This window comes from Carassius gibelio, chromosome A16, assembly GCF_023724105.1.
Source record: "Carassius gibelio isolate Cgi1373 ecotype wild population from Czech Republic chromosome A16, carGib1.2-hapl.c, whole genome shotgun sequence".
Classification (NCBI taxonomy): domain Eukaryota; kingdom Metazoa; phylum Chordata; class Actinopteri; order Cypriniformes; family Cyprinidae; genus Carassius; species Carassius gibelio.
The window spans coordinates 5,019,489-5,043,358 of NC_068386.1; the positions used below are offsets into that span (position 1 = coordinate 5,019,489).

A 23,870-nucleotide genomic window follows, 5' to 3' on the forward strand; every position below is an offset into this window, starting at 1 on the left:
AAAAAATTATACACAAAATTAGCATATTAGAATGATTTCTAAAGTATCATGTGATGTAATGGCTGCTGAAATTCAGCTTTCATCACAGGAATAAATAACATAAATTAAAATTGTAATACAGTTTCTGTTTTGACCTTTATTTATGATCAAATAACTGCAGCCTTGTTGGGAGTCTTCTTGCAAAAACGATACAAATCGATCATATTCCAAATTTCTGACCAGTACTGTATATATTTATATAATACTGTACTCAAGATATATTTGTGCAAAATTGCATTAAAGTACAAAATATTCTCAGTGATGATAACAGAACAACAATGAAGGTCATGTAATATATTTTGAGTACTGTACCTCGTGAAACATCTGCCAAATACATACAGGATATAATATTGATAACAGAATTTGCTTTACATTCTACATTTAGCAATTCACATGTGTGGGCATTTTTTTTTTGTGAATTGCGTGAAAAGCATCATTAGCTGCTTTGCCTGGAGAGCTTCTGGAGAGAAAAAGACAGACAGGGCAGGCCTTTGCTTCTGAATAAGAGATGACTCCAGATGGTGGGGATCAGAGAAAGGGTTAATCCGATTCTCATTTTAGATAGTTGTCGTGGCAACAATCAGACAGTCTCCGGTGCTCTTTGACAGGCCTGTAAAATTCCCAGGTCAGCTTGGATGTAAGACTTTATTGTATGGCTAATTTGAGATGTGAAACAGGAGCTATGTTAAATGACCGAGGGTTCTCTGTCCCGCTGCCAGGGTGGAGAAAGACGCCCACACAGACGTCCAGGTGAGAGTGAAAACACCCTTTACGACAAGGCTTTAGTGAAAGAAACAAGAAAGAAAAATCATCTCGGTTATTTCTCCTGAATTAGAGAGCAAATGGATGAAAATTGCACCAACAAATTTTTTTGTTTTGTTTCTCCAAAATTAAATGGAGAGCAAAAGGAGACTGAAAACATCTTCTTCTGCTGAGAAAATGATGTTTGTAATCTCACAATGAACTGAGTTTCAAAGATACTACGGTTCTAGAAGGGGGTTTTTAGTGATGACAAAGAGCTACCATTGTGGGTTCCATAAAGAACCTTTCAGTGAACAGATACATTTTAATAACAAATACATTTTAATAATCTAAATACTTTTTGTGCAATTGAACATGCATGTTAAAGGATTAAAATCTGCAGTCAAATTTGAGAGATCTCAATATTATATTGCACCTTTTTTAAAGGTTCTCATTTAATTCTCATAATCTGAATTTTGCAAGCCACATTTATTTTATAACTATTTACGCTGTCTGATTAGTTCTCCTAAAGAATTTAAAGAACTTCTGAAACAAAGTTGATGATTAAATGAGCTTTGAAAGAGCGACCACTGAGCAAAACGTCCTTCTGACATATAGTTTGACAGCGTGTTTCTGTCGTGAATGCATACTTTGCAGGAACAAATCACAATAGCTCAGCACTTGCAAGGGATGTGGACTCGGAAAGGAAATGATGTCACGTGAGCCGCCTGAGAGTGACTCCAGCCCATTTTCACTTAGCTAAACTATTTCTGCTGCACTCTAATGAAGGTGTGCCTGGGGCGTCCAGTCTAATGGCCCAGAAAGACAGACATTTTGCCTGCCAGTAATGGGCTACTGTAACAGCTGTCCAAGATCTCTACCAATCCTGCCTCGGAGTGAGGAGAAGATGTTCTCCAGGCTTTCATTGGCCTTTAAAAAAAGCCATTTGAAAAATGAAATAGAAAAAAAACTGGCATAGAGAATAGGCGGGCAGCAGCAGCAGCGGCCCTTTCTCCACAAAAAGGGTGCAAGTGCATTTTAGTAGCTTTTCTCTATCTTACCGCTTTCACCTTATAGATAGAACTTAAAGCGGCACGTTTCGACCCCAGCCAGAAAAGAAAAATGACGTTACACATTCGGAATAATTTGCCAGAGCATTATAAAAACGGAACCTCAGTTGGCCTTTGAAATGGATACTGATTCTTTAAATTCTTCTCGGCCCGTCGCAGGAAATCGTGAGATGGTGGTGATAGGGAGGCACAATGTGGCCAAAGTTCAGCCCTGAACCCTCGCCTTCTCCTCTCCGAAAGCCATCTGCATTCTTTTTGCAATTCCCAGGCACCTGAGATCAGGACGTAATCAGAGAGATCAGAAACTGGATCGTTGAGAAAATCCAGCCTGATAATTCCACACTCTCTTGTGTTAAATGAGAGGATGCTAAGCTGGTGGAAAGGTTATTGATATTGAACAAACCAATAAACTCTACAAACCGCTTGAGCTTCAGTGTCGCTTCTCATCATGAGTACATATATATCCCAGAATTCTCCTCTTCTCATCCTCAGGAGAGAGTAGTTGTCTTATTATTCTTTTGTCTCTCATAAAAAGGTTAAGTTTTTGTTTATTCCCTTTTAGTGAGGGAAAATTTTTTAAATCCGATCTTAACAATAAGGATGGCCAATGCCACGGTCGGGAAGCTTTTTTATGATTTGAAAGAAGTATCTTATGGGTGCATTTACTTAAACTAGAATACAGTGAAAACATTAACATCTTAACAAACATTTTCTGGAAAATATACTGAATTAACTGACATTTACACATAAGAATACAGTATATGTCTTTGGAATATATTTATAAAATGTATAGTTCCCTACCACCAAAAAATAATCAGTTTTTATTTGTATCAAAAAAACAATTTTAGGCTATATATACTGGTAATGCTTTGTTTATTTTATTTTGTTTGACTAACTATAAAAACAGTAATACAACTATAATACAACTCGATAAATTCATAAAACATTCTTATTGATGCTTTCAAGACAATCACTCATTTTTGGACAATAATAAAAATAACATCAAATGTCTAAATGCAAGAGTCATTAACTGACCTAAAACTGTGTAGAAAGTTCAAGAAAAAATCTGAATAAAACATATAACCTTTATTGTTGAGCCTTGTTGAAAATTATAAAGTTCCTTCTGCATATGAGCTTGGGGTGAAATTGTCCCCAAATAAACTAATGATGTGTGTGTGTGTGTGTGTGTGTTATCTCCACCGCTGCAGAAGACGAAGCCGCACGTCCCGCTGGTTCTGAACGCAGGCCCCAGGTGGCTGCTGGATCTGACTTGGCAGGGAACAGATGACAACAAGAACAACTGTGTGGTTTACAGCAAAGGTAAGAGGACGCTTTATCTGCCCCGTACCAAACACACCAGCACACTTCTTTTCTTTCTTTCCGTCTGACCTGTGCGTGTGTGTACATCTAATGCACAAGATCTTGTGTGGCTTCGGTTCCCCGTCTCTTACATCTGTTAGCGGTGTGATTTGAAATGTAAGGTTGTGGGGTCACAGGTCATTGTGGTTTTGCTACGACAAATGTCATTCGCTGACATTTGCTTTGTTGACATTATTTCCCGTGTTTCCAAATGCATTTCAACAGTGGATGGCCCAAAGGCGTGACTAATTCACACGTGTTTCTTCAAGCATCAAACTGCACGCATGTAGCAAATCATCTGGACTTCAAACGCAACATTAATAACCCATCCTTGCTTGAAAATACTCAGCTACAGGTACTGTAGCAACACATTACAACTCTTAGTAATCCACCAGAAAACTATCATTTCTACAGTCATTATAACTGTAAAATCATAATAAAAATCCGAGCCAGGCTCATTGGAATACGTGCCTGTGGCATGATATTACAGTGCTTCTTACACGTTTAGCATCAGTTTCAAAGTGAAATGTCCAGTGAGTGGCACTACAAAAAGTGTTATGTTTTATAAAAAACAGACGTGAGACATTTTATTACGTTTGTTGTCGTAGGTATTGCAACAGTTTGGAATATACATTTCTTGAGAAGGTTAAAAAGGTTAATGCTCTGTCGTGTTTGAAAATAATGTGCCATTTGCACTCAGCACCTGCCTAGACCTTAACGATAGTGTTACCAAAAGCAAATCTGAGCTTAGCTTAGCTTTGTCTAGTATGCAGCTGGTTTTGTGATGCAAACTTCAAAGTGTATTACAAATAATTAGAGCAGAAACAACTAATCGATTTAATCGATTCAAATCTATTATTAAAATAGTTGTCAACTAATTTAGTCATAGATTAGTTGCTAAACAACTTTTATTTGCCGTAAGCGGCTCTTTTTGTGCATATTTAAAATCTGCGATGACCAAAGTGTGGCAGTAATGAGCCACCGCAGGTTTAATTCAGCCAGTACAGCAGGAGAAGAAGCGAATAGCCAATAGCTGGCCACGTGCTTCCCGAATAAGAATAAGATTTATTCTTATTCTTCGTGAATAAGATTCCTTAATAAGCTTTGTTCAGGATGTAAAACTCCTTTAGGAGCCCTAAGGACTACCATGGTGAAAACATTACGGAAACTACAGTGAATTATATGAATATGTATGGAATAGAATTTGGTAAAAACGTAAATTACAATTTACAAAATATTGGCAATGCAATTTTGTGTTTCAGCTAATAGCATGTTAATACAGTTTTACTGTTTTTACTACTGGAGTTTCTGAGGAAAATTTGTCACTTTTTTATCTATAAGGTTTTTGCGCATTGCTGCATGGTTGCTAGGGTTGTTGTTTTGTGGTTGTCAGGGCATTGCTGGGTAGTTGCTAGAGTATTGTTTGTGTGTGTGATCACTATTTTTGCTCGAGTCTATCAGTATAAGTCAACCGATTTTTTTCTCGTCCAGTAAATCGCTCAAAAACCTCTTCTTAACCAAGTAAAAGGAATTAACTGTGGTGTTAGCAAAGTAAGTTGGCTAATTTCAGTCTTCAGCCTAGCATCATCCATTTTTGTATGAGAAGCATGCTGACATGACAATTTGAAGTGTTTTTCTTTATGAACACATGCTTTGATGGCTATATTGCATTGCTTATTTACTTTTTTATATGTGCACCTCAAAGTACAAGGATTCCAGAGTGAGAGCTCTCATTTAACTAAATGTTTTTCAGATGATTATGACTCTCTCTGCGCTGAAATAGAGTTTCTTTCGCCTCAAAGTGAACACGAGGCAGACGTGGGATTTTTGGTTTCCCAGCTCTCATCTTCTAATCACTGCACTGCACTGTGGGGCTGATCCTCTTTACCAGCGCCTTCATTTGTGCATGTTATCAGTAAATCATTAAAGTTTTGGTAAGCTGTTAAAGAAGATTACGCAGTTCTTTTAAAATCGTCTAATCTTTTTGCCAGGAGACTGAATATGGGAAACAAAAAGGCCGATAACAGGATTTCTGGTGTGTTCTATAATAAGTCTCTATAATTCATATTTATTAGTGAGAGAGAATGACTCCACTGCGAGGTCAAGATACATCTTTGCTGGACTGTATTTTATCAAACGGATAGTTACGGTTTTGGATACTGATAGGTCTGACTGAATATTTACATTTTCTTCTATTTTTATATTTCTATTACTTTTGCCATCTTTTAATGCTCACCTAAAGTTCATATTTAATTTTATATTTTAATCTAAATGAATAATCAGTTGATATTATCAGTTGTAATGATGCCTAAATTCGCTAGTAAAATTTAAGATGAGTTTATTTATTGATTGATTGATTTATTTAGAAATCAAAATAGAATTTGAATTTCAGCCATTTGTCATTTGTTATATTGGGCCATAACATTAATTCATTCATTATATGCACTTTTTCGTAAGTGTTTGCCCAAAAATGTAATAAATATGTACATTAATTTTTTTCTTATAAATCAGTCTCTGAGGAAGAAAATAATGCATGTTTTTCCTGTTGGCTGACATACTTGTTTAGGATACAGCACAGATTTATTTGACTTTTTATTGCGAATAGTTGCATCAGCATTCTCTCAAGGCCTTGAACGTTCACAGTCCAGTCCCTGTACACAACATCCTCATTGCGCTAAAACACTTTCTATGAACAGACACACATGGTGAAGATGGGAATTTTGTGTTTGTATCTCACAGTCCTGTACAGTTTAATCTATTATATTCAGGCCAATCATTTATTTGAGATAAACCCGCCTCTAAATAGCATGTAATAGCAAAATGAACTGTGATTGGTTGATTTTGATGTCAGTCAGTTATTCTTTTCCTGCATAAGTGGGCGGTTCTTGGCCAGGTATATGGCTAGAGTTGAAAGTCTGGCTCTTCGTGACTAAATTGACTGAGGCAGCTTTGAATTATCAGAGATCTGACACTTATTTTGTCTTAAAGCCAATTTATTATTTATGTAACCTAGTTGTGTTGTTTTAATGTGCCTGTCAGACACTGAAATGATACTCAAAATCAAATTTACTCCTTTGAAATTTGGGCAGCAGACAGTTGAGCTCTTGTGCGTTTGGACAGCAGATATTCTGCTCTAGTGTGTCTGATTATTTAAAGGTCACCTAAATTTTTCCTCTAAGCCTCTTAGAAGCAGGAACAGTCAGATAGAGCGTGTCAGAGGAGTCGAGGGGAAAATTTGGCCATTGTGCGTGTGGAAATTGACCAGTGTAACGAGAGTGTTTTACATAAGCTCAGACCGCAGGACTGGACTAATTCACTGTCTTTTCGCAGCTCATATTCTGTAATTCCTCTCCATCTGATTCTCTTCCACACATCTCTATTGTGTGTTTGCTGTGACAGAGTCAGAGCAGAGACACATTACCTTGACCTCCATCGCTGCCTTGACCTCCAGCCTTTTCTTTTCATAATCTTCTGTCTCTCAACTTCTATCTGTTTATTTAGGCACTAGGGATGGAAATCCTAAAGAAATGAGTGATTCTAATTCAGATCCTGATTCCACTTTACAAATCCAGCTCTTCAGAGGCTCTTTATTGTTTCAAATTATTATTTTAGTACACTGAAGAAGGACCCCCTCCAAATAACTAGTCCTAATTATATATTAGGTTAAGACACTATAGACAAAACCATTTTTCCCCATGCAATTTCATACAATTTTTTTTTTATTTGCCTGTTTTGTTTCCAGAACATCCTATTGTAATATATATATATATATATATATGTTTTTCTCCAATATGTCCACAGAATGCAATAAGAATTTTGAGCCTGTCTTTTTCTAGTGTTTTTATTTTTGTTATGAAAGTGTATGCAAATGTGTGCATATTTATTTAGATAATGTCCACTTTGCATATTTACACAAAATTTAAGAAAATGTGCAATACAAAACTATTTTCACTATTTAACTCATAAGAGGCATTTTTCAATCATTTCAACCTATATCAGACATGTTTGTCACTGCATATAATGAGACCTTTTTTTATTATTGAAACCAAGTTTTATCCCAGAACATTCAGTTGAAACTCACAGTTAAATATGATTTATTTAGCAGTGGTGCTTTCAATTCAATATCAATGCAGAACACTAAGAAGCGCTATCGGAACCAAATGTCATGCAAATGATTTTGTTGCCATATTATATTGGAATTGGTTCTGAATACAAACCCAATCTCGATTCCCAAACCTAATAGGCACCGAACTGTTTCATCACTGTACAAACCGAAACTTCAAACGTATATTTATCTCCATTTGTGTGCATGTCTTTGTGTAAGCGCAGTGCTGGGTGAGGGGTTTCACGCTGACAATAAAGCGCTAGAAGACGGACACATGCCAGCTGAGTTTGGAACGACACAAAAGACAAACGCTGTCACGTTTTAAACTGTTAAGGCCATTAAATTGTTTTCATTTCATCTTCCCCTTTGAAAAGCATGGAGGCAAAGCACATGGAGGTGCCAGGGTTATTATCTCTTATCTTTGAACAGCGGAAAATGCTGCGACGCATAATAACCAAACAACTGCACACAATGTCAAATTTCATTATCAGGGTGTTAAAACTGGGTTGTACCCTGAAGGGGTCCCCACCACGGCTCTGAGCGCCAGCGTAATTATGTTTAATTAAAATACAACAGAGATCAACAGAATCATTTTCATTAGGAAATTATTAATGATTCTACCGTAACAATAATTGATTGCAGTGATCCAGGCTGCAAGAACAGACGGTCAGAGAGAGAGAGAGACGGGAGAGTTGAATAATTTTATGTTGAGAGCACAAACACACACACACACATGTAAATACACAATTTGTTGGACATAAAGTGTACTAAAACAGTGTCATTGTAATGAGACCAGAGGCTAACAAAAGGAATTGTGTTTAACATTGTCACATTATATTTGATGAACTGTGACATTTTACATGAGGATTGAGTGTTAAAATAAGCTCAGACAGCTCTTACAGCTGCTGTTTTCAGAGGGAGTGAATACTTTGGCACAGTGATGGCAGTACCATGGTACTTTAATATATAAAATGGTACTGAGTCTGCGCTTGTGTACCAATTGAATCATACTTACTGAACCATCGCTTTCAAAAAAGTACCATGTTACTACCATGTTTTTCAGACATGGTACCATGCTAGCGCTGGTACATGAATTTCTGTACTGTGAAACTATCTGAACTACCACTTGAAATTCTAGGCATATTTCAATGTACCATACTATTATCACCGATGACATGATTTATTTGTAAGAATAGTAAGTGTCGAAAAAACATGATATTGCAATGGTACATATCCAAAAATACATTGTATTACCTTTGCCCATATTCAAAAAACATGGTAAAACTATGGTAAATTAAAGAATAAAGTTATTACCATTGTGCATCTAAAAAGTATATTACAATGGTACTGTAACTGTACATATTCAAAAAGCATGGTACTACTATGGTATTACAATGGTGAATTTTCAAAAAAACAACAACAACAAAATTTGTATTATTATATTACATTAAGAAAAATGGTATTACCATGTTGTATATTAAAATCAGTCAAAATAAACATGGCATCATCATGGTAGGCATGGTACATGTTAAATTTTTTTCAGCTTTAAAAAAGCATGATATTACCATGGTCCCCATTCAAAAAGTGACCATTGTAGTATCATAGTATTCTCAGTAGTACCATGTGCAATAAATGCCATGGTACATGTTTGTCAGTATTATGGTATATTTCACAGTACCATAGTATTACCATTGATGCTTAATTTGTTTTGTAAAAATGGTCAATGTGCAAAAAAAACATTATATTGCTTTTGTTCACATTCAACAAACATAGTATTATCATGGTGATTTTTCAAATTAAATATGGTATGATAATGGTACATACTGTATTCAAAAATACAATTCTATGATTTAAAAAAAAACATGGTAATACTATGGTACATGTTTTATCATTATCAGTACCATGGTGCATGGTACAAAAAATACTTTGGTAAAAATAATAAAGAGTATGACTATGCTGAAAGTGTGGCATAACTGTTGTGCATATTCAGAAAATATTGTAATATAATGGTAAATGTGAAAAAAATTCATAATAAAATGGTATATATTTAAATATGTATTACTGATTCTTTAAAGAGAAGGCTTTAGTGACACTGCTGTTTCACTCTGCATAATTTGTCAGTATGTACAGCTTTAGTAGCACTGTGTGTGTGTGTGTGTGTGTGTGTGTGTGTGTGTGTGTGTGTGTGTGTGTGTGTGTGTGTGTGGATGTGGATCACAACCTCCTACTGCTACTATTAATTATGATTCAATTGTGTAGTTCTGGAGCTGCTAAGAGTGATGTTCAACTCCCCCGTGGCATTTCTAATCAGCTCATGAAGTACCTGCACCTGGAGTGTGTGTGCATGTGCGTTTGAGTCTGTGTGTCTATGTGCACGTGTGTGTGTGTGTGTGTGTATGTGTGTGTGTGTTTCAAAAGTGCACACACTCTTCCTCTCTTGTAAGAGTGTGTGTGTGGGGCTTGATGATTTAACCTGCATAATTGTAGAATCGATGTTGAGAAATGCCTGTGGATCGATTTCCAAGGGGCAGACAGATCTCAGTGTCATTGTGAGAGCTGAGCTTTAATACACTGTCTGGAGCTGAGCCTTCAATACAGAGACACACAGAGACAGTGAACACTCCACTTCCTGTATCCCACCATACATCAGCAGATTATGGCAAAGCATGTATTATGCAGAGCTCTTCATGGTGCTACTGAAATAATATAGACTATAAACATGTTGGTATTAATGTCCTGGTTATATTTCACCCCAAAAATAAAAATAAATAATATAAAATAAAAATGTTAAATAATTACATAATGCATAAATATTAATATGAAGATAAAATATTACTGAATATTATAGGGCTCATTATCACATTATCGTATATACCGGTATATATATAATTCAGAAACTTTGTATTAGATTATAATGTAGTATACATTTCAATATTATTATTTTCATTATTTTCATATGACCCCAATCCATTTAACCACACACCTTCCCTCTAAAACTGATTGACAGGTTGAGAACAATCTCTTATATGCTAGATTTCTGATTGGTTACAAAAGCGCAGGCCACTCCCTGGCTCTTTTTTTTTTATATTTATTTTTTGGCTGTTTCCAGAGCCTGCGGCTGTCACAGAGACAGGTGTGATTTCTCAGGACACATATTTCCTAAATTTCCAGGGTGTGTGAGATGATGGGGCCACAAGGCTCAGTAAAATAGATGTCTACAGTAGGAAGAGCGGCTATATTTTCATGTTTATTTCTTCTTTGTGTACAGCAGGGTGACAATTCTTGTTTTTTGTGTGCTGTGATTCTTCACACTCGATCTATATGTACCGTGATGCTCATTTCCTTTTTCTAAATCTGTAAAATCCACCCACGCCGTGTCTATTTTTTCCATCTGCAGACATTTTTCACCATGTTTAAGCACATTATTGTGATTATCTATCTCTTGCGCCTTTGGACATCAGCATAAGTGGATTTAGAGGCTTTCCTGTGTGTTGATTTTAAGTTTGGGCTCGAGTCTCTTTAAATATGTGCAGAATAGAGCACTTATCACCAAACGATTAAGAAGCGAAAGCTAATGTGATTAGGAATATCATCATACAGTACATTCTTACAACATAATCAACAAGGAGCACTTGAAAAAGAGTCGTTGACATATCTGTGAGAGTTTAACTATAAAATTACTCTCACATCTCGGTTAAAGTCATCTGGTCTACAGGATTGGGAGAAGAGTGCTTGAGAAAGTAAATGGATCAGAAACCATCAGGCAGGTCACCAGCCGTCCACTGAGTGAGGATGGATGGCGGTCCAGTCATGTTGTCTCCTCGGCTTTATGCAGCATAAAATTACTGTCAGCCCGCATGTATACCTCCTCCTCCGCCAATGCCACATACACATTACATACATTTACTGTACACAATTCCAATGTAATCATCATCATCACTTGCTCTGACGTTAAAGGGATAATTCACCCAAAAATGAAATTCTGCTACCATACACTCACCCCAAGTCATTCCAATCCAATCCTTCATACCATAAACATTTCTCTTGATCACCCCATAACTACCACTTATTCTGTTTAACAGCCTCTTTCTGCTCTGTTCCTGAGCACTGCAGAGAGAGAGAGAGAGAGGGGGGGGGGTGATGGTAGCGCCATCTGTCCAGTCTCTGTGGGTATTGTCATAAACACAGAGCCTAATGTTGTCATCATCCTTACATGGCAGAGGTCATTACCGTTTATAGAGGCACATGAAACTTTATGGCAAATTAACTTATGCTGTCGTGATGTGAAAAGCAATGAAACGGGATCTGAACAAAAGCCACACAATGAACTTGCCTGACCTGCCACATAAATTAAAGGCACACTGTTTAACTTTTGGCACTCTTGTGGAGGAACAATGTAGCCGGAGCTACTTCAGTGAGTAATGCAGGTACTGGGCTACTTTGCAGTGGATGTCGCCCTGACAGGTCTAAATTAGGTTTTATAGGCCTACCATAGTGATTTAGGATTAGACATAAACACAGTTTTGAAAGATGGATTCATGGTGCACCCGTTCATATTATATATACTGTATTTCCCGGACTATAAGTCACACTTTTTTTCATAGTTTGGCTGGTCCTGCGACTTATAGTCAGGTGCGACTTATTTATCAAAATTAATTTGACATGAACCGAGAGAAATGAACCAAGAGAAAACATTACTGTCTACAGCCATGAGAGGGCGCTCTATACTGCTCAGTGCTCATGTAATCTACACTGAAAACATAGATCGCCCTTTCGCGGCTGTAGACGGTAATGTTTTGTCTTCGTTCTTGGTTCGAAATAAATGCGACTTATAGTCCAGTGCGACTTATATATGTTTTTTTCCCTCGTCATGACGTATTTTTGGACTGATGCAACTTATACTTAGGTGCGACTTATAGTCCGAAAAATACGGTAAATTTTGTACATTCTAAAAAAGTTATTTGGTGCACCTTTAAGTAAAGTAAATGTTTTGAGAGGTATAGTTGAGTTTGTCAGTGTTTTACAATTCCATGTGTTTTAGGTATGAAGACATCTAAGAAACTAGTTGATTTTTTTAATTTATTTTAAAAAAAAAATTTAATATAGTGTTTTTAAATTTCATGGGATATTTTACAATCACAAATTATTAGAAACAGTAAACATCACTGGATTTAGTGTTTTAACTATGTATTCATTATCATTTCATTGCAGTCAATTTGTGTGATATTTGCACATAAAATCATAATTATATTTCATATATATCTTATCAAATCATGTATTTATATCAAATATATCATATAATAAAAACGTAGACATAAAAATAAAAATATGGCATAAATGTCTTAATTTTTTTAAACCTTTGATTACAATTATGTTACTAAATCAGCAGGAAATATTTCTGAATATTTTTGTTTCCTATTAATGAATACTACTTAGGTGATATTTGTGGTTTTATTATCCACAGCCATTTTAACCATAAATATGAATTTTGCTGTCTTTTGCAATTCCATGTAATGCCACTTGTGGTGTAAAAATTACACAATTCGCACTTTCACATCTGTTTTGTGGTGCCTTTACACTCTCTGAAGTACAGTTGCTTATTTTTAACCGCTCTCTGTGTGCGTTTATATGTGAGGGTGATTTCTGGGTTCCGGTCACCACGAGGTTGCCTGTTTTTCACTCGAGCCAGGTTTCAGGTTGATTTAAAGACTGTTAGGAATGGCAACAAAAGGGAGAAGACAAAAAAAAAAAGAGCGTCGACAAATCAACTCATGCCGATGCCTCTCAAGGTTTCAGTTGCAACCTATTCAGCAGGAGAAAAGAGAAAAAATATATATACACTCTATCCTGTCAGGGGCTTTTGGCTTATCTTGAGTGACTGTCAAGGCTGGGAATATCAGGGAATGGACAGAAACATATAAAATTAATAAGCTCCTGGATGTTGTCGGAAGTTATGATGCTTCCATAAATCCTGGTTTGATCAGAGAGGACAAGGCTTAAAGCCGGAGCAGCCTAACGCACACGGCGAGTGTTTTTGGGCCTGGCTTCTCATTCTGTCACGGAGATAGAAGCCCTTAGCTGGCGAAATAAGATTTATCTTCCTTCCTCCCCCTTTCATGACTGACAAATCTGAGAAAGCCGGAGGCGACTTGGCAGCCATTACTACCTTTATTAAAGGGCATGGCAAGCAAGGTTAAACTTGGGCCAAAAGCAAAAAAGAAAAAAAAATGCACAGAAGAGAAAAGAAATGTCTCTTACTTATCAGTTGTATGTCCCATGTTGGGTGAAAGGTCGAAGAGCTTTTTGTTTGTTTGTTTGTTTCCTATAGCAAAGGGATGGATGCTATCTGTCCCGGCATCCAAACAGCAAGGCTTTCTGGAGTGGTGCAGGTAATATTTCATGTCAAGAATTAGGCAAGTGTGCCTCTGTGTTTCTTCAGTGGGTGGCGGAGAGAAACATTGATCATCGTCTCAGCAGCAAACAACGATGCATTGGCTTTTTCAAGAGGATGTTCTTTGTGCAAGCATATTCATTGCGCGGTAATTAAATGCTGAGGTTGTGTGCGGTGTATGTGTGTGTGTTTCGTACAGCTTGAGCGTGCAAGAGGTTGCGGTGGTCATCAGAAAGAGAAACAAACCACAACAATAATGATGCTTGCAGGACCAAATTAGAAAAACTGTATTCCAGTTTGAGGGGTTGTATGGACAATATTTCATGCTTTCTGGGCATGTCAATACAAAACAAGTAATTCAAATCATGCATGAACGAGTCCTCAGTACATCACAACAATTTGAATTTTTTTTTTTTTTTTTTTGGGATGGGTTTCATTTTAAACATTTTTCTAAAATATATCAATAAATACATGATTATGCACCTTTAACAGTGAGCTAGAGGAGATTTGAACAGCTTTAACTATCTTGACTAAAGGTCCTGTAAACGCATTCTGTCAATAAGTGTTTTCTAGGAAATAATTGAATTGAGTGTTTGACGTCTGCGCTCTGGGTGCTTTACTGCTGGACTGGTTCTGAGCTGAAGTCTCTCAGATTATCCTGTGAATTGCTCTACCTGTGAAGTCTCCGGTTCGCCGATGGCTCTTCTGCATGAATTATTCAGATAGGCAGAAACCTCACAAAATGCTTGTGAAGGAAGTGAATTCTGCTCACTGGTAAACAGATTTTAGCGATTTTCTGCTCCGAATCCCTTCTGAGTTGAGTTGTGCCTCGGTGGCAGTGACGGATAATTACATCACATCTCTTTTTCCTCCAAACTTTCCCCTGAACCCATTGCAACAGCCCCTTCCCACATCACTTCACTGAATCACATTTATCGCTTACCTTTAGTCTCCAGTCATTTGTGGTGAGGAAAAATAGCCCCCGCATATTGAAATGACCAGCCGAATAAAGGTATTTATGTATTTATTTATGCGTGTATGTTTGAAAGTATAGTTAAGTAAATGATGCCAAAAATGTCATTTCTTTATTTATGTTTAAACAGAAAGTACAGTAAATTCTGATACAATTTATTTTGGGCCCCTTTAAGAACAAGTGGTTTTGAAAATAAATTATTTATTTTAAATAATAATTACATTAATATTTATACAGTCAAAATGATTGAATGAATAAATATATAATTTTGAGATTATGGACAATGTCATAAAACACACTAGTGCAATACTGAGGGTTCAGGGCAGCTCCAGCATTCCAGAGCAGATTGGAGGAAAGGACACACACACACACACACACAACCTAACAAGAATGAGATGCAGTCCTCCAAACTAAAGGTCTGAATAGGTCTCATTCATTTACTTGCCATCCCTGAGAAAAGTTTTATTACTTGGATCTTTCGGGTTCAAAGCTCAAAGACACTCTTAATTTACATTTTATTAAAACATTTCATTTAACTTTACATTAAGTGTTTTTCACAAATATTGTGGAGACACTGGGTCTTTTTTTAGGGGCTAAAATCTGAGAAGTAGTTAAAGCAATCATCTCCATTTGTATGAATGGGATTTTTGGTATCAAATCTGAAAAAAAAAAAATAGTTTGGGACATTTTTGGAACCACCAGAGGAGACTCGTGTGAGAACATTACTGTTTTTATGTGATGTATGTCTTCATTTAAAACTGCATTATCTATCTATCTATCTATCTATCTATCTATCTATCTATCTATCTATCTATCTATCTATCTATCTATCTATCTATCTATATATATATCTATCTATCTATCTACTGAGGACATCAGAGGACATACACTACTTCTATAAGTGAACATTAGCCGATTAAAGCTGTTTACACATTGCAATCAAGGCAATTGGCCGCCTTTACCACTTCACAGATAAATAAAGCACAAACTTTTTTTCCTACTTGGTCTTTGAGCTCCTTCGGTGCATAGGAGAGGCCAAAACCCAAAAAGTCGGAGACAGGAAACGCTCCTGTACCGCGGCTTTGTCATCACGCTTGAAGAATTTCTGTTTAATGTACTGTAATGTGGAATTCAGCAGGGACCGGTTTAATTGAGTTTTACACAAACCAGTTGGGAGCGGCGCTGGAAGCTAGGTGATGTTGAGGTTCTTAATCTGTCTCTCCGTAGAGGGTTGTTGACGAAGTGGTTCTTTCTCTTTGTGCGGGGAAAAAAGAGGAAGCCTAGGAAATGATACATCTGTGGATAAAACCAATTGGCAACCCTCAAAGGGAACAAGGTTGATAAGACAAATCCAGCACTTGTAGAGAAATAAAAGAATCCAACTGTTCATTAAAGGCGGAAACAAAACAGGCGATTGAGATGGCAGGCCGGCCGGCCGAAAGAGAGAAGCAGGCAAAAAGAGATGGCTCCTATCAGAGGAAAGGATTGGAAAATAATCAAGGATTTGTGAGCTGAATTAATAACCAGACAAATACAGATTTTTTTTTTTTGTTCCCTGCTTTCGCAAAATTAGGAAGGATGGACCACAATTATCTAACACAGGACACCGTTTAGCTGCACTTATTATCTCCTAATTATGAAAGATAACTCAAATCTAGAGCTTCAGATGTGTCATGAAACCACTCAGTGTCAAACTTGCTGGCAAGATTTCAGTGTGCTCATTGGAAAGAAAAATCACAAAGGAGATCTCTTTAATATCTCGGTTGTTTCTCCTAGACAGTGAAGAGATTAAATGGTGTGCAAATGGAGATTTCTTCTTCTTCTCTGATTTATTTCCTGAGAAAAAGACTTCAGCATGAGTTTCAGATGAGATTCACAATGTCTTGTAATCAACACAAGAAACATCATTGAATGATACACTGCCGTTTGATTATATAACTTCTACCTGTCTTTCTATGGAACTTACTATCAGAAAGGCACTTTTAGGCAAAAAAAAAAGAAAGATTATTTTTCCTAAACAGTGATGAGATTTAATGGAGTGCAGATGGAGACTTCTTCAAAATCCAGGTGTTTCTCCTGAAAAAAAAAAAAAAAAAGATCCCATCACACATGTCTCCTTCAGAGTTTCTAATAAGGTCAACTGAGTCTCACAATCAGCACAAAAATGCCATTCAAATGTTAAATAGGGATTTATGTATCTTGTAGGAAAGAAAAATCCCACAAGAGATCTTTTTAATATCTAAATTGTTTTTCCCAGGCAGTGATGCGATGGAGACTTCTTTAAAAGTCAGATGTTTCTTCCTCCTGAGAAAGATACCCCAGTGATCTCACACACATCCCCTCTCAAGCTTCTAATAAGGTCAGCAATGTCATTTAGATAATGAATATGAACATCTTAGAAAAAAAAAAAAATTAATATCTTGATGGTGGCTCAAAAACTGCATTGAGATTAAATGAGGGCTTTTGCTTACGTATTCTGCCTCTTCTCATGAACAAAAGGATGAATTTGAATTTGAGTTGAATAATCCCACATTTTGATATTTCAGTTGTTGCTCCTAAACTATAATGAGCTTCAATTGAGACTTTTAGTTCTTAGAGGCATCTCATGAGAAAAAAAAACTCTGGTAATTTAACTGCTCTAAACATCTCAGTAATCTCTCAAACTGTGCTCAGATTTGCCAAAATACCAAAATCTGCAGTTAGAATTCAGAATTCTTACTATGAACCCAATCATTTCTCATGAAATCTGTCTTTTGTCTTATTTGTTTCTGAAGAAATGTTTGTGATGTTGCATAAATGGAATCTTCACAGTCTCCTAATGGAAAAGAGCAACCTCTGAACAATTGTGTTTTCTATTAGGTATAAACATGACACATGTGAATCAAAAAAAGCAATTCCAGAAAATTTGAAGCATGTGCAGACTAAGTACGTTAGCGAGGGTGTGTGACCGCAGAACTTCATCAACTGACCATAGATGTGTAACGAGAGACTGGGTAGCACTTTATTTTACAGTCCTGTTCCTCATGTACATACTATGTACTTATTATAGTAATTACAATAACTATGTAATAACTAGGTACTAACCCTGAACCTACCCCTAAACCTAACCCTACCCCATGTAGTTACCTTGTATTACCATAACTTTCTTAGATAAATACACTGTAAGTACACATGTTAGTACACGTACTGTAAAATAAAGTGCAACCAGAGACTGTCCGGCTAACGGTGATATAACCACACACACACACACACACACACACACAGAGGGCTCAGGAAAGGCAGGGGACGCTCGCTCGCCATAATCAGCACTTGTGTGATCTGCACGCTTCAACATACCATGCTGTTTCTTGTGAAATAAAGCCATTCATCAACACATCAATAAAAATATAGAGCAGATTATTATTGCGTTGGCTGCCCCATACACCTTCAGTCGTAAATAATGGCCTGCTGGCCACTGCTTATATTAATTAGAGGTAGAATGCAGATAATGCAAAGGCTCTTTTATTGCTGCAAGCTGAATCAATTTTACAGTGTTATTCAGACTCGCGCAAGGTCAGGCAAAGTTGTTGAGAGAAGATGTTTCCCTTGTAAAACCGTGATCAGCCTCTGTACTCTGTGTTGAGAAAAAGATGCAAGGTTGAACACCATCACATCATGCACGCTCAATAGTTTTGCATTGATGGTCGATGGATCATGCATGCTTTGTATGCTTGTTACAGCAGAGGTTCTCCACTGATGGGTCACACAGCACATAAACTATCCATATAACCGCAAAAGATAGGATGGCAAAATGAATAGTTTAATAATATAATAGGTTAATGATCATTTTAAACTGAGAACATTTTTAACATTTTAAATTGAGAAGATAACACTTTCTATAGCTTTTGTTGTTGATGTCAATGTCTGTGTGTTTAAAGGCATTATTTACTTGTTATTTTCACACTCTTGCAACCTCAAAAACCATAAATCAGTTTTTTAGCTTGGATAATCAGTTTGTGCTAATTATATATTTTTTCAGTAAATTATTGGATTAATGAATAACTAAATAAATGATCAAATAATAGACAAATTATTATTTAATAATTAAATAGTAATAATAAATTTTAGAGTCAGTAAGTTCATTGATTTGTTTCAAATATATGCTGTCCTTTTAAATGTTCTATTTGTCAAAGAATACTGAAAAAAGATTGTATCATGGTTTGCACACAAAAATAAAATAAATGCAGCACAACTGTTTTAAATTTTGGTAATAATTGTCGTGTGACACTGAAAACTGGAGTAGTAGCTGCTGAAAAATGAGCTTTGAATCACAAAAATAAATAAAATATATATATTTTTTTTTCATTTTTACTGTTTTTGTTTAATTATTTTAACTACTTGATTTGACTTAATTTGATTTGATTTCAAGGACATTTGTTAACTTGTAAATACTCTGTGTTCAGTTGTTTTCCAGTGAACTGTAAAATCTCTGATTGCTAACAGCTATTTATCAGAGTCACATGTACTGTATTGTACAGAATGTAATATGTTTCATTGTGCATGATTATTGACTGCTTAAGTCTATTTAATTTTTCTTGTATTTTTAGCAATAGGCCAGAGGTTTAGAGAGCAAACCCATGTGTTAAATCTTAATTTAAGATATGTTTAACACATTCAACCACTGCTCGCACTGTACTCTCTCTATCTCTCTCTCTCTCTCCGCTAAAATCGTCAGATTAGATGACAATAGCACTATTCTACCATTCAGGAATACCTTTAGAACTCTCTAGTTGCCTCAGAGAATGGGTTTAACATGGTTTTGACTGGTTCAGGTGACAAATTTAACAGTTTGCACATCTAATTTAGCAAATTTCTTTTAGGGAAATTGTTATGGTCAAATCAGCAGGGTTTTTGAGAATAGAAAACCACTGCTTAAAGAGATCCGCTTTAGTGTTTCAGTGCAGTTGTCATTTCCATATTCCCTGGTCATTTTAGTTTGTTTCAGAAATGAAAGAAATGCCTTTAACAAATGGCATTATAATCTCATCAACAAACAATGTTCATAATCTGGTAGCTCCAGGAGAACCAGTAAACAGTGTGTTATGATGAAATAGTGATGTTGACCAATAATTTTCTGCAGGATGGACCTATTAAAGGCCACCTGCAGATACAGCTTCCTCTCTGCTTTGGCAAAATTGTGGCATTCTTTGTCCATGAATATCAGACTGACCTGCTGTTTCCTGTGAATCTCTCTCTCTCTCTCTCTCTCTCTCTCTCTCTCCTCTCCCTCTCTCTCTCTCTCTCTCTCTCTCTCTCTCTCTCTGCTCGATGATCCGAGCTCTGACTCCTGTTAAATCTTGATATATTGTGTGACATTGTCAATGATGGGAGGATCGGGTGGGATGTCTGGGATTAATCGGCGGGCACGGATGCAGATTCCGTCAGTAGACTCCATCTCGAGCTGAGAGGCTTCATTTCCACTCAGCCGCCCCCGTTGTGCATGCAAAGCAGATTTAGTGATAGGTAATCCATATAGGGTTTTTAGCACAGCTTTTCAGAGGATTGAAGAAGAATTATGCACATGTTTTAAATGAAGAGTTTGTCCAAAAATGAACATTCTTTCATTATTTACTCCTGTTGTTCTAAATCTATCTGCAGTTATTTATTCACGTGGATCACAAAAGAATAATTTTTTGAAGAGTAGCAATCAGTAAATAGAGACTACAGGAAGATAAGCTCCAGAAGTGATGAAAAACAGTATAAAATAACCCTAAAGTTGTTCATAGTACTTGTATGCTTTATTTCAAGTCTTTTGCATATCATGCCATGTTTTTGTGAGCTGAAATTTACAATGTTTTTGACTGAAGAACTCTCTTAAATGCGTCATCTGATGCTACATCCACTTTTACAAGTTGTTTGAACTGAAATGTGTGTTGGCAGTGTGTGTACACAACCACCCTGTTATGATAATGTCACACAGACGAGCCCCGCCCACAATAGTTTGATTGACAGTAGTGTTTCAGCACAGACTGGACTGTCGTCTTACCTTAGACCCGCCCTGAGCTGTCATCACCTGCCATTGGAGCAGATTGAGGTGTTTTGTTGTTGGATGTAATAATGAACATGGCAGTCGTTATTTACTCCCGACATCTGAGACACTGAAGCCCAGTGGATTGCATTTGTTTCTTGAAAGAATGTGCCACCGATCTACCTAAATGTGTCTATGTTCACTCGAATCCTTCGTGATCCATCCTCACCAACAGAAAAAGTGAATATAATTTTGTCTAATCATCTTTCAAGTTTCACAATGAATGCAGCTTAAAGTAAACAGTCTCTCTGAGAGCGGCTCAAAAGAGAGGGGCGGGGTCAGCAGAGCTCATTAACATTTAAAGGAAAATGCTCCAAAACGGCTTGATCTGAAAAGAGCTGTTTTTGACAGGGTAAAATTTGTTTTGTACACTACCATTGATAATTTTTAACCAAACTATGTTACAGACTTTTCATTAAGACCCTAAAGAATCATATCAACTTGTGGAAGATGGGCATCCCATGACCCCTTTAAAACTCTTGAAACGCTTTGTCCATTTGACATATTTGAATTGATTGAACGTGTAGAAGAACCATTGTTTTGGGGGGTTGGTTCAATGCTGTCATATGAATAACCTTTCAGAACTTTAGCAGAGGGAATAAGAACCTAAATTTCAGACTGTCCCTTGAAAACTTGGCCTATAGCACATGCGACATATATACAGTTTTCTTTATAGTGTTTTCTGTGTTAAGGGCAAAAAAAATAAATTAAATTAAAATATGAAAACATTTTCTCTATATGTGTTTCACGAAAAAAAAAAAAACATCAAACAGGGTGAGTAAATCATGACTGTATTTCACTCTGAGATGAATTTTCCCTTTGACATGGCAACTGCAGTGGCTAAAATGTTTCAAACAGAAGGAAAAAGTGTCTCATTCTTTCCTTCACCTTTTCTTTCTGCCTTCAGAAGCGCCTCCAGCAGTCTCCATCTCCATCCCAGAGGAGCTGAACTTTGCTAAAATATTCCAGAATATCACATTGTTCCCAGCTCTCTCCCTCCCCCTCTGCCTTGAAAAAGTTTGCAGCACCTGTCACCTGTCAAGCGTCCGGTTATTTTCTGTCGGTTTTATACTGCTATTTCATATTATGGCTCATTAAAGCGCAGCGCGGTCCGCGGCCGTATTTACATAGGGCTGGCCGGGAGAGTTTTAATTTGCACTGGTACTGAGCATGACCGTAACTGAGGAGTGCAGTGCCACAAAATGACTTTTCTCACTTGACATCCCCCTTAGAAAACACAGAGCTGAGCTTAATTGCTTGAACAGGGCCACCAAAGATGGAGACGGAACCCCTCGCCGGAGGACCCCTTCCTGGCTCCTCATTGGTCCTGGGCGCTCTAGTGAGATATTATTGTACAGCATGAGACCATCCCATTAACCCTTTCAAAATGCCTCACATTATCTTTGGCGGTGGCTTTTTTTCTGGATTCTAAGGATTTAGATGTGAAATTTAAGATTTTATTGCTTGTTTTGTGTCCTGGACATAAAAATTACATAATGAAATAGCAATTCTAGTTTAAGTGTTCCTTAGGAGATATGAAAAAGAAATAAACTATTAAGCCATCAAGATATGGTAAATATATATATATATATATATATATATATATATATATATATATATATATATATATATATATATATATATAGACAACTATAAAATACTTGTGAATTTGATGAGAAAAGCCTGTTGAGATCACTTTAGAGAACCTTTAGAGAAGATTCAAGTCAGATTGCTCAAGTTTTTTTCTCAGAAGAATATAAATTTAAGCAAAAGTCTAAATTTGATTTTTGTTTAAAAGAGAAATTACTAGAGATACTAGAGAAATCTTCACTTTGATTTCACAAAGGAATTGCATTGTGGGGGTGAAAACAACTATTGTAAAGAACTATCAACTAAGTCTCAGATTTGTCTCCAAAAATTTCTTAGAAGGAATAAAAACACAAGTTGTGGCGCACTTAATGGTAAGGATATAGGTTGAATTTGGGGGGGGGGGTATGAAAAAAGTTGAGTTCATTGAGATATCATCTTGTCGAATCTGAGCACAGTTTGAGACATTCTGAATCTCTAGAGAATATTATGTTTTTTGGAGAAACATTTAAGAGGCAGGAGACTTCAATTAATATAATAATATAGTTAATATATTTTCAGCACTACTAGGAGAAACAATTCATCATTATTTTAGGTTTTTCTTTCCTATGGCAACAAATGAGAAACCAGTTTTGCTTCATTTAAGTAATGAGGATGTCTTCAATATGCCTCAGCACTTCAACAAAAAACACTTTGTACCAATTGAGAAACACTCTCCTGTGGATCAGAAAGAAGTCTTTTTCTTTGTCCTTCTCTCTCCTTTGTTCACTGATGTAGTCAGTTTCTAGATCAGCAGTAGTTTGAGGTGCTGAGACAAAATCTCTCTCTCTCTCTCTCTCTCTCTCTCTCTCTCTCTCTCTCTCTCACGCACACACACACACACTTCCACAGAGCTCTGAAATCAATCACTAGCAATGGGGTTTGGCTCTGATCTTGCTCATCAGCCGCGGACACACCGAAGCGCTCAGTACTATCAGCACCATGACTGCCGCACTCAGAATGCATTGTGGTTTTTTGGAAAGCATATTGTATCATTTCACCATCTGTCCTGGTGGAGGAGATGGCCGAGCCTGTTTACCGTCTGCTGCTTTCAGCACATGAAGATCTGGAGTCTTCTTTCTGGCCTGGATCTTCTTGGAGATCGTAACATAACCTACAGGGGTCGCCGTAGAGCACAAATATCAGTTCTGCTGGATTTAAGTGTCGTCACATCAAATTTTGTATTGTATTATTGCTATTGGTGCACACATTTCTTTAGAGCATGGCAGTTGCAAAAATGTCATATTAAAATAAAACGCGTTGTGATCTGCATTTCATGTTGACTATTAGTGTCATAATTTTTCTTGTCCATCAATTTGAGGGAGTTCCAAATCTTCAAATTAACATGTTACTATACTGTGGAAATGAGGATGATTGAGGTGACATCCGGTTCCTCCGTGTGGCTGCTGACTGCACGTTCAGCTGCTCTTTGGCTGATGGAATAATACGGAGCAGATTGGTGGAGATCTGCAGTCCATGTTGTTTGATCTTTCCTCGTC

General features: G+C 36.8%; 1 protein-coding gene across 2 annotated transcripts in view; it reads left to right on the forward strand.

Annotated features, from left to right (window-relative positions):
• LOC128029983 (zinc finger protein ZFPM2) overlaps nucleotides 1–23,870 on the forward strand; it is a 135,086-nt gene that overhangs the window by 84,137 nt on the left and 27,079 nt on the right. For both annotated transcript variants that reach the window (XM_052617431.1, XM_052617432.1), the window contains one exon: nucleotides 3,059–3,170. In XM_052617431.1, coding sequence (XP_052473391.1) covers nucleotides 3,059–3,170 — 112 coding nt within the window. The remainder of the gene's footprint in view (nucleotides 1–3,058; nucleotides 3,171–23,870) is intronic.